This window comes from Hippocampus bargibanti, linkage group LG02 (assembly GCF_051943395.1).
Source record: "Hippocampus bargibanti isolate YZ-2025 linkage group LG02, ASM5194339v1, whole genome shotgun sequence".
NCBI lineage: Eukaryota > Metazoa > Chordata > Actinopteri > Syngnathiformes > Syngnathidae > Hippocampus > Hippocampus bargibanti.
The window spans coordinates 14,009,439-14,021,841 of NC_142735.1; the positions used below are offsets into that span (position 1 = coordinate 14,009,439).

At 40.4% G+C, this 12,403-nt stretch overlaps 1 protein-coding gene across 4 annotated transcripts in view; it reads right to left on the bottom strand.

Moving 5' to 3' along the window:
• Window positions 1-3,913, bottom strand: part of LOC148901618 (pro-neuregulin-2, membrane-bound isoform-like) — a 40,536-nt gene extending 36,623 nt beyond the window's left edge. For 3 of the 4 annotated variants that reach the window (XM_088989506.1, XM_088989505.1, XM_088989508.1), the window contains exon 1: window positions 3,525-3,913. In XM_088989506.1, coding sequence (XP_088845632.1) covers window positions 3,525-3,912 — 388 coding nt within the window. In that variant the 5' untranslated portion in view covers window position 3,913. The remainder of the gene's footprint in view (window positions 1-3,524) is intronic. The other variant, XM_088989509.1, reaches the window with a different exon arrangement.
• Between the last annotated feature and the right edge of the window lie 8,490 nt (window positions 3,914-12,403).

Below are 12,403 nucleotides of genomic sequence, written 5' to 3' on the forward strand. Positions count from 1 at the left end.
CGATTAATTAATGATATTCCTCTCCATCTGTTACTTTTTTGTGTTCAGCTTAATTTTAGTATTTGTCTTTATGGTTTCTGTAGGTGGGTTGCCTTTTTCTACTCGCCCTTTTTATGTGTTGGCTTACTGTGTTCGAGTTGTTGGGGGTGGTGAAAACAACAGTCAGACACAGCCTGAAGCAGACATATTTGGCTGCCAATATGTTGGGCTTGTTTAGCCAAAGTAACGAAAGCAAGGGTGAGCAAGTGAAAGAATGGAAAATTTACATTCTAAAAACACAGTGACAACAGAATTAATAAAGGTAGAGTGTTGTGCCTAATTTGTAAGGAGTTTGTGAAGTACTCATTATAGCACAGTGATTTAAGGGTATATTTTATTTTTTATGTATGTGTTTATCTGAAGCAAGTTCAGTGTTAGGTATTAGAACAAGTGTTTTCTTACCGTTTTTGACTTTTTAACCTAAGTACTAATGTTTTTTTTTAAGATGTACACATACAAGCAAACAGTTATATTCCCCCTCATGGTTCAAACTAAAGGTTGCAGGCAAGATTGTGAATAGGCTCAAAATGCAGAATATAAATGGCTAGGAAAACATCTGTACAAGTCTACTGCAAAACAAGAGAATATTCCATAAATAAGAATTAAAATAACAATGTAATGTGTTTAAAATGAACATAGTTTCTCTCAGTAATTTGAGATTAGAAATAAATTCATTAATTACGCCGTTTTAAATCGCCTGACACCACGAGCCACGTGGACGCCACACTTCAACGTGGAGTTACACAGCAGTGCTTGATACAGAATGGGTGACAGGAATATTTGGCAATCAGATGAGCTATTTTCGGAAGAATCTGTCAATGTACCTCAAAAGGAATGTCAACAAAGATGATCAGAGAAGCATTTTGTCAGGCTGTTGCCTGGAAGATTCGATAGGTGTGGATTTGGCGCATCAACTGCACAGACTTAAGGATTCAGATAGACCACTTGATCAACTCATTCATCATTGAGAGAATGGCCTGTTACCATATTTATTCATGGTTTTTTTTGTCTTCTATTTTCTCCCTTTCATTGAGTTGCAGCTATAAATTGTGAATTTCTCCATTGCGTGACAAATAAAGGTTTTCTTACCTTATTAGTAAACCCCATTAAAGACCTTAGATACTATTGTTGGTTCGAAGGCTATATGCTAGCTCGATAAAGATGGTGTATAGGAGGGTGTTTGGATTGATTGATTGATTGATTGATTGATTGATTGATTGATTGATTGATTGATTGATTGATTGATTGATTGATCGGTAGATCGATCAGTCGGTCGATCGATTGATTGATTGGAGGGTGTTCAGGGACGGCTGTGACTAGTTTCTAGTATTCGACGAAACAAGGATTGGTTCGGGGTCAGGATATGCATCTGCAGATCACCATGAAGCTCATCTTAATTAAACACAGCCAAACGTGCATCTTTCTGTACGAATGATGTTGATAAAACATTAGGAGTACTCACCCAACAATTGAGCGCCCCCTCGTCAAAGAGAAAACACTGTTTATGTGGGCCTGACAAAATATTTCTTATCATTGCCTCTGATTTTAGTACATCTCCTGGTTACTCTGATTTAATGCATCTGTAGTGTTCACATTGGCTTTATTTGGAATGTCTCCCACTTCCGATTATGTTTCTACTTGCCGATGTGTGTGTGCTAAAAAATATGGTCCAGACTGAGGCCTGATTACAACAGCCGTGTCATAAATAAATGACTTGATCATTTTCGCATGTCACAGGGCTAAAAATAGAACATCACGTTGTTAGCTCGGCTGTTGGATGAGCTCTTTGTACAGACGTTTGACTTCCTTCCTGTTCCTACTTCCTCGAATGATATCATTCAATCCTATTTAATCATAGAGTGTGTATTCATTACAAATAAGTCATTGCAAGGCACTTGCCATTTAGAACAGGTCTTCACACTCCCATTTTGTGTGCACAGACATATACCAGTTTTTTAATGATCACAATATTTTGGATTTTGGGTTACAATGAAAAATACAAAAAGACCATGGCATTACAGATGGAGTAATACTTTGAAGACAACTCAAGTGAAAGAACACCTGGCAATAACAGTCATCAAGATGAGTAGTGAATAACCCGGTCCGCACCGGTCCGCCTGTCGACCTCTCGCTCCCTCACACCCTAATTCGTGAACAAGACCGGATAAGTGGCAGAAGATGGATGGATGGATGGATGGATGGATGGATGGATGGATGGATGGATGGATGGATGGATGGATGGATGGATGGATGGATGGATGGATGGATGAGTAGTTAGCTTTTACAGTTGTGACAGTCCTGGACTTTGAACAAGACCATTGATTGTATGTTGATGTTTTTCGATGAGTTCCCTTCTGGTATGCAAAAGAATACAATGTTAAATGTTTGAAATGTGCATGATATTACATTGGTTTCACCTTCTTTTGTAACAATGCATTTGTTATTCAGAGTCTCATTGTATTTACCTTAAATATGCTGAAGAAATGCTTCTTCGTCTTATGCTTTTTATATATCATGCAAATAATTTCTTATATTTAAGTGCAATGTTTATATTCAGACTGCACAAATTGTTACAATGTTTCACCAAATAGATTTTTTCATATACTAATGACAAAATATCTTAATTTAATGATAATAATCTCTAATGACACTTTGTCGTGACACTTGCTGTCGAACGTTGGAGAACCACCGATCCTTGACCCCCATCTATCCAAGATCTCTTGTTTATCCGTATCATACTCATTCAAGCATGTGATCATGCTGGATCATAAGAAGGGGTTCTCAAACTTTTTCTCACTCAGATAAAAGTACATAACTGTTACTTATATTTTATGTTTCAGCTCCAATCCAAAGGTGTTGTCCAAATCCAGGGTGGTTCAAAATGATAAAAGCTAAAAGTGCAACAGATGTGCGTCCACAGTGCACGTTGTGGTACTAATGCTACATGGGATACCCAGTGGATGGGGTGGCCTATCTGAACCCTTCACTCACAGGTCACCGCAGTCACAACTGGGAGACGTGTCATGATTTGACATCTGATATACAGGCCCCTGGCAACAATCTTCAGCAACAGACACAAAGGTCACCTCAACACAAGCTTGCTGTCCACAGACACACAGATACACACTCATGCACACACAGGAGCTCCACTCTAATCTGTGATGGTGCAGATCTCTGCTCAAAGAGTCTGAACGCACTGATCACCAGTCAGCAGGAGTCCGCAGTGGATGTAAGGAAGGGAGGATGACGTTGGGTGGTAGTTTCTACAAGCAGAGCCACACAAGCATATCCATAGGACGCACACACACGCATGCACATTTTCTACCATGCTTCTCATTTGATTATAGGTGACCGGGTTATGGAGAATTGAAGCGTCAATCGGCTGGCGCACGCGCAGATACTGTATAGACTCCAGGCGTGCACGAGCCTGTCTCCTTTACATCAGGACCAGTGGCCCTCACAGTGCATGTGCAACTGGAACTTACCGCAGTCCTCGCACAACACTCTCTCCACATCCTTCTTGAGCTCAGGCTTGCTGGCGTCCACGGGGGCGTACGATGCCTTGAACACGTCGGGCACCCCGGTCGGGTCCATGAAAAAGATATACCTGTGGTCCTTCTCCACCGTGGTGCAAGGGGGCTCGGAACTAAAGTCCCCGACGGTGACGAGCTGCTCCCTCTCCAGGCCGCCGCTGTTGACGGGCCACACGTCCAGCACTTTGACATTCACACGGTAGGGCTCGCGGCGGGAGGAGACGTTCTCCGGGGAGGAGCGCACCTCGCCCTCAATGACCACAGCTGATCGGTACGCCTGGTCCTGGAGGGAGTTGAGACTCGGGGCGTAACAGGCGAACGAGACCCCGATGACCAGCATGGAGAAAAAATTGGAATGGTTTGAAACCCCCTTCTAGAAAATGAAAAACCATTTTGGGAAATTTGGAAAAACCAAAAAAACCTTTATTCCCTTTCAAAAATTTTAATGGTTTTTAAAAGTTTCCTTTATGTATTTTTAAAAACAAAAAATTTTTTTTTGAAAACCCCTTTTAAAAAGAAAAGGACTTTTAAATTTTTTCCCGCTGCTTCGAGGATAAAACCACCTTTATCGATGATATACCTCATATTAATTGGATTCAATATTCGATAATCGATATTAAACCATATCTTTATGTAAGATCTTTAATATATGTTTGATCGGTTTATTATTTTTTTTGATGCATGTCTTTGAGACTCGTCTACTAGGCTTTATTTCAGAAGCGTTTTGTTTAGGATTCAATTCATGGGTATTTCACCGCGTTGAAAATTACGCAAATCATATAAAACAATTTAGAATGAAAAACCTATATGACTCAAAGAATTAAATTTCCCAGTATTCATGACTGTTTTCGGTACCATAAGGTTCTAAAAAAGTGATTTAACTTTAATTTGCAATTAAATGGGCTTAAAATTCCCGAAGAACCATAATTTACAATTATAAAAGTCGTTCAAAAAACAAGCAAACAACAATGAACGCAGTGCAAAACAACATAAACAAGTGTATCCTCATTATGACCGATAACATTCCACGAACGGCATGATGAGCGGCATCTACCTACAGAATTCAGTGCTACATATTGATCAATTGCATCGCTGACTCAGACTGCTCTCTGCGCAATCACATCCAGGAACTAACGCAAACTCCACAGATAACTAAATGCAGTTAACTAGGATTCTGGATGATATACAGAACATAGCTGTTAACTGTTTAAGAGTGAATATGTGATACGGCTATAATTCAGTTATTTGACATACATTCCACGGCGAGCACTAACAAACACGACACACACCACGTACAACCAACGACATCGAAATACAAACCACGGGACGCCACATCCAACCACATCCACAACTAACGACACCAAATATCATACTGTCATGATGTACGGACATCTGTATATTTCTATGAGCTTGTAGGTCGGCATGTAAGTGAGCAACACTGCGCTGATAGCATAGACATGTCAAGGCATAGGCTTATTCTGACGTAGTCTAAGGCATGCCACAATGGCATGATTTCAGGCACGATGTAACATCGCATGCACCTAAAGATCTATTGCAGGTTCGAATCGTCCATATCGGTTTCATGATTGAGAAGTAGATTCTTCCGTTACTAGCGCTAAGGCGGATGTTCGCAAGGATGGTCCACTACTGCATTTATTAGTCATCGTGACTAATTCCTATCTAGTGAGTTATATTATGTAAGATGATATGCTCATATGAAGAATACTTACTGTTAACACTGCACATACACCTATACCATATGAGTTTAAAAGAAGATGCGTTTACCATACTGTATTCATCTATTGTAAGATTTGATATCACAACACATGCTAATGACAACATGTCAGCATACGAAACTCAATCCAAGAAACAACCCAAGACATCGATCACCTTAGCTCTTCGACTAATGTCAACCAAAAGAACACACGCATATTTTCAAATCATTATCCATGATATTATGACAATAATCAGCTTTGTATCCAGTCAGAGCACTACAATCAGTGAATCCATTATTGAATGACCTTGAATCATTCATTGTTAGCATACAGGATAATATGTGTAAGGAGTAGTTAAAATTACTGTCACGAGCTATAAAAATGATTCATTCGTTTCATGATATCCAAACTCTTAATTCGGTCCAATGTAATGGCAATATTTGATAAACGACTAATTGCTCTCAGAATCCTTAATTAATATAATAATATCCTTATGTAATCTATTAATCAATGTTATCAAACTTTATCAAATGATAAGTCTTATACTACTCATGAGTCCATAGGCTTCTTCAAGATCGACTCCTATATACGTGTCTAATTATTCTAATTAGATGGAAGTTTCAGATTGCCTAATTCCTTGAGTAACCATGCTCGTTCCATAAGAGTGCTACCACTACGTATTGATATGTCGACCATAGCACACTGTTGGCCTAACGTCTTCCTGAGAGCTTTTCCTGTATCTCATCGTTACTGTCGCACCATTGTCTTGCTTGAAAACGATATTGTTAAATGAAATAGTTCCCATACAAATGCTTAATTTGAACAATTCTTGACTAGCCTACGAGATGCCTATTATCAGTCCGAAATATGACATAGTCCGAAATAAATTCGTCCATAAGCAAAGTATGGTTGGAAATAGCCATTGCACATGTATTGCATCGGAAGTGTTAAAAGCAGATTGGTCGGCTCAATGTGTGTTGCAGTAGTTCTCAAGTAACCATTCTATGCAATGTGCTTTGTTGTAAGTTTCCAATGTACGTGAGGAAAGATATTTACTATAGATCTAAGCTAGTATGCATACTGTATCATTGCTAGCAAGATAACATCTGACAATCATTCAGAAGATTACATACATCATACATACATTCACATGCTGAGTTCTAGTGCAACATAGAATTAGCGAAGTAGATGTCATAGATATGTAGGTAAATGTTCAATCGACTAGACTTCTCAATGGCATACCTTCTAGTTCGTTAGAGGCAATTCTGACATTGCCTGAGCACATCGTACAAACAGATCAGTCATCAAATCGCATGCATACAAACACATATGTAACTATCTCACTACAGATGACCAATCGTATGTGCGGTGTGACATAAGCAACGGTAGACCTTTTGGAGATATAGTTTCATCCCGAACCGATCTAGAACTTCTCAGACGCGCGACCTCGTGGGGCTTGATTGAAATATAGCCGAAAAAAAAATGCTGAATCTTCAATACATTAGCCAAAATACAATGCTCAACATCTAATTCTTACTAAGTCTCCCAGCTCCGTATTACTTCACTCGTTCATCATGACACTCTTTGCACATGTGAGATTCAACATGAGATGGAGGTTGTGCGATAAAGGAGTATGCTGACGACCGGGACTTACGTGTTACTTGCATTCCAAGCTGTTGACAGACTCTACCAGTTCAACATCTACTAGCTCCTTCACTCATTCATGCAAAGCAAAAAGAATATTCTTCAAAATGCAATAGGATTCTATGGTATGTTCTTATTGCAACTAGAGCATCTAGATATATACTCGCAGCCTGCTTCAGATTCTAGGATCAAAGACCTGCGCAGGCAGGACGCTGGGTGATGTTTTGACGATAAACATTGGAGGTACATCAGATAATTATGCAATAATTCTTGGTGAACTTGCCATATGTTGAGTTGTCAGATTGTAACGCTGATGACTTCTTTCCACATGTATGCTACGTACAATGTTATAAAAGGATCAAGGTGAGTTGATGTATTATGCAATGTCGCTACGACTAAGAGTCAAGATTGGCCAATGGCTTGCACTAGTGGTACACATTCCTTAAGTCCTACTGCTTTAATATTACAACTACTGTTTGTATTCATATTTAGCATGAGAGATTGTTCAAACTAACCGATATATATGCCTGAATGTCTAATTATACAAACTTAGCAATGATTTTAATGGTTCCACAGTTTGTAAGTCACATCTTAGTCACAGTATTTGATGATTATCAAAACAATTCAATTGAGAATTGCCATACGATAAAAATGCTGAATGAAATTCAAATGCGCAATGCATTTGAAGTCCGCCACAGTTGTATCGTACGCTGAGTCTAGACATTGCGGAATCTAAAAGAAGGTCGACATTGGTACACATCAGTTCTGAAAGATATGAGTTAGTCGTTTCAAGTCTGATAAATTTGTACTGCTTTATATCCATCTCGGGGCAGTTTGACAAACAGGGTCGAATGGCACCACTTCTGTAGCAAGAATGCCTTGTCAGCAGGCATTTCAGCTGTTAATCCTACATGTCCTTCTAATCTGGCTCTTCGTCACACACAGGTTTAAGAAATCTAACATTGACGTTGTTCTACTAAAGTCTTCCTTCACTTCCGTCAGGACGCATGTGTCTCAGCAACCCAAAAGCACTTCCGAATTAGATGACTTAAAACTGATAGGTATGATCAGCATACGTTAATCGGTCAAAAGCTATTGATGGATTTGGTTATCAATAGTTCAGCAGTGTCGGAGAGCGTTGTTTACACAGTAGAATAAGAAGTCAGAAGCTAGACATTTTACAGGTTTGACCAAGATTTGTGCACACTTAAGTGAATCGGTTTGATATAGGGAGGATTGCTGATTGAGACTTCAGGAGAAGCTCTCACGCCTCGAAAGATGTGCACAGCCTCAGGTCTCTGGATAATGGGTCTCGTGTCCAGCATAATGTTCAAGTCAGAATTAACTGCTCTCAGGTTGACGTCACGTGGACGTTGGTGCTGTTCCTCAGTGGGTTTCTCCGGGCCTTGCGGTGGATTTGCGGATCCCTCGTAGGCTCATAACATGCTGCAGATGGTCACTTCCACTCGTCTACTAGTGAAGATTGGAACGGTTGGACCTATGTCACATGCGATGCTAGGTCAACAATGATCTGGGTTGTCATACACTATGGCTAGGCACGAGAATGTGAGTTGATCAGCGAAGACGCTGGGTAATTGCCGGACTTAAAATCGGCGAAAATGGTGGATTGGTATGTTGCATGACAATATCCATTCACTTGGTCATGAATTGTGAGCTTTGCACATTCGGACTTGGGGTTATCAGCGGTCTCCTTGAAAACTATGACTGCAAGAGATAGCAGAATTTGACCAGAGCTCGGTGACGAGGGCGGACTGATTGCGAAAATGGGAGGAAAAACAAGAACAAGGGGTACAAAAGCGAGACACGGAGTGAGACGGAGCGCGATGAGGAGATTGACAAGGGAAGGATAGGTGAAAGAACAGATATCTTTGTCATTAGTTAATGACATTTTAAGCACACGACGATGAGTAGCTCAATGGCGAAGGCAATGGACATAGTGACAAGAGGAGAAAGTGGGGTAACTTAGAGACAAAACTGTGATCAAAATAAGCCTAGCAGATGACGATTAAAGCGTATGTGAATGAATACGAGGGTAAGTAAGGACAGAAAGGAACGATCACTTACGCGATGTCAGATCAAGTAGTCAGCAGGAATGAGCAGTCTTTGTGACAGTTACATTGCAGTTATCTAAAAGACAAGCATAGAGAGTACAAAACTGGTGTGTAAACACGCATGCATGAGTCATGAAGTGAGGAAGAACATGTCGGTGACATTAAGAGACATGCAGACAAGTAACTTGGCCTGGCAAAGCAGTAATCAACTAAGTGTCATGGCAGTCTACATAGATGACATGCCATGCACACATCTACATTGGTACACCTAAACGGTTATGACACAGGTCAACTACATTATGCGCCACAACTTAGGTACACTTAAGGTGCGAAATTAACACCTCAATGTTAGTGCATCGTGATCAGCATTGAACTTTGAGGTACACATAATTAAGGACACATAGTACATCGTGAGGAATATACTAAGAGTGGACACGTAAGGAGTAACTCAGTGACCAAATGCGCTGAAGGATATGAAGTGCAGAATTCACGAGGAAGATGACACTGACTGACAGGCTGCAAGAGGATAGGAGAGAGATAAGAAGTGACAATGGTGGCAGATGAAGTAATGAGAGTGACAGGAATGATGATGTGGCACAAGATATAGAGATTGACTGTGCAGTCGGCAAAGATCTTGTGATAGATTGTAATGGATCGAGAAGATGAGCCAAGTGAGAGATGAAGGAAATGTGACGGAATGAGAGACAAATGAGATGTGACTGTTGGGCCAAGACGTAGCAAATTAGCAAGGATGAAGTGAGGAGGGCGCTGAGAGGATGAAGGAGGGGAAGGACACGGGCCTGATGATTCCAATCGAGGATGGAAGGTTGGAGGCTGGCGTGTGTTACAGACTGAGATGTGATGTCAACAAATCTTAGATGGTGAACAGTATGCCATGAAAGAATGGAACGAAGTGTGCTCCTTTTATTCACTTGACGTATTTGACTAGTCCCTCTGATTCCCCTTTGCTTTTCCTTCAAGTTCTTACAGCTTTGTCTTGTCCAAAATCGTGTCAGGTTTCTCTCTCCAAGGCGGAGGCACAGCTATTTGCACGAGAGGGTCGTATCTTGTTGTGCAATATAACATGCATGCCAATCATGGCGTAATGTCACGTGTATAGACTTTCACCAGATGAAAACAATGAATAGGTATATGCTCATTTCAAAGCATGAAAATGTGCTTATTTAACAACGTGATGATTTGTTTTTGTTTTGTTTTTTTGTTTCTCCTCAGCTAGAAATTATATCAAACTTGAATCAATGTGTTGGGTTTGCTAACCCAGCATGAAAAACGCTCCCTTTCTTTATTCTGCTCCACGCACGTACACACACACATACATACATGAACAGGCCCTCCCGACCTACACGCACACACACAGCTTATCCCCTGCTGAGGCCTCATATTGCATTTGGAGTGTTCGGGAGGCCTCCACAGTATTTCCAACGAGGCCTCCTCTCATTACAATCCGGGAGTGTGCTTATGGATTGAGCGTGATCCCTTTCTCACCTGAAACTGAACACAGGACATACAGATTCCAATTTGACCCGTGCTTTTATTCTAGTTAAGCTTTCACATCAGCAAGGAGCTAAAAGTGGACAGTTTGAGCCTCTTATGAAACATTCTCAAATCAGTCTGTAGAACATGAGAAGGTTTGTCTCTTGAAGTCTGTCGGAAGAAACTGGGACTTTAATGGCTCAGGACCACCAATCCATCAAAGTGGCTACCAATGATCACCTTTCGCAATAAACCACAGGGACATAATTCCATCATGAGTAGAAGTATATTTCTCACATTGGCGGAATATTTGTAAAGAACAAATATTCATTCAACAAACATCCATGGCGTCCATGACACAAAGCTTCATGGACAGTGGAACTAAAACTATTTCTGACAATGTTTAAGGCTGCCCCTGAATAATATGCACGTTACGTGTTGTTCGAGAGGGAGAACCCTGGATGACAGCATCCGTGCCCTCCATACTGTACATCTCGAGTGACCGTGCAGCTTTTTCTTAAGGCCTCGAACGTCAGCTCTTGAATGGAAAATACACGTTTGACAGTATTTTCATGGTTGTTGGAAATTGGATTGAGCTTTCTGCAGTGCTTTTTTCATGCAGCTGTAGTCATTGTAGCCAACCCGATTCAGTCTGCCTCTTGACAACAGTGTTTGCAAATGTGTTGATATGGACAGTCTGTCATTTGCATTGGCCATGCCCACGTATCAGAGCCGTTTTCAGGCCCCTTGAAAATCAACTCAGTCTTCTGAGAGGAACATGCGTATGCATGATATCAAACGGCCACCTTCCACACAACGTTGGAGGTGGCCTTTCGTTTACCAAACTGGACAGCAAACACATCTTTGACTTGGTGTGACAGTCCAGATTTCAGTATCTCTCATTGGCCATGCAGGGTTCTTGCTTAACTTCACATCCAAGAGCAGCCTCTGGTCACATGACTCCACACAATGAGTTGCTCATTCTGCTCATCTTCCAGTTGTGCTCATACATGGCAGTCCATAGCGGAGCGTATAGGCTACTCTTGCCGCTCATGCAACCTACAACCAACAACCTATAGACCGCTGTTGTTGTCCCGAAGGAAAGTGGATCCCAGATTTTTCAGTGCAGAAGGGTGTCGATGCACAATGAACACATCCCATGCCACCGTTTAGTCTGAAATCTTTAACCATCCTAGATGAAATATGTTGTGCTTTTCGCTAATGTTTTAATCTGTGATGTGTGTATGAGTGTGCGTGTGTACATATAGATAGAAAATATATCTATAAATATATGGTTTGTTATATATGATGCGGAAAGAACATAATATTGTTATATAAATAGGAAAGAACATTGCATTTTTCTTTTGCTTTGTATATTTCTACCTACAGGAAGCATTGAATAAAAATGGATACTTACTTGCACTTTAGATATATTAAAAATAAGAAAGCAAATCTAGATATTATTTTTGATAGGGATCTTATTCAAACAATATAAATGACAAGCTTTTTGACCGTTGCTGGACAGAGATGTATGGAGTTGTACTTATTGAAGTATATTTTGTCCGTGTCAGAAAGTTTACTGAAGTAAATTGCATGATAAAGTAGTGCTATACACCAATATTGTTCTTTTTATTTTATTTTAAGTTGGTAAAAAATTGTCTGAGAACTGTGATAATGGTCCTCTTGTATGTTAAAGCTCTCCATTCCCTTTCGAGGGTATTTCTTGTCAAAATATGGCCTTTCCTGACTACATGTCGATGGTGCTTATACTTTGACTTTCACATCGAGCTCATCCTGTGCATCTCAATGTCATCACGACTCGTGTCACCACCTTATTAAATTTCTGTTGATGGCAAAAAAAGAAGAAAAAAAGGTGTGCTGTTTTGTACAGTGCTGTTTATTTTTA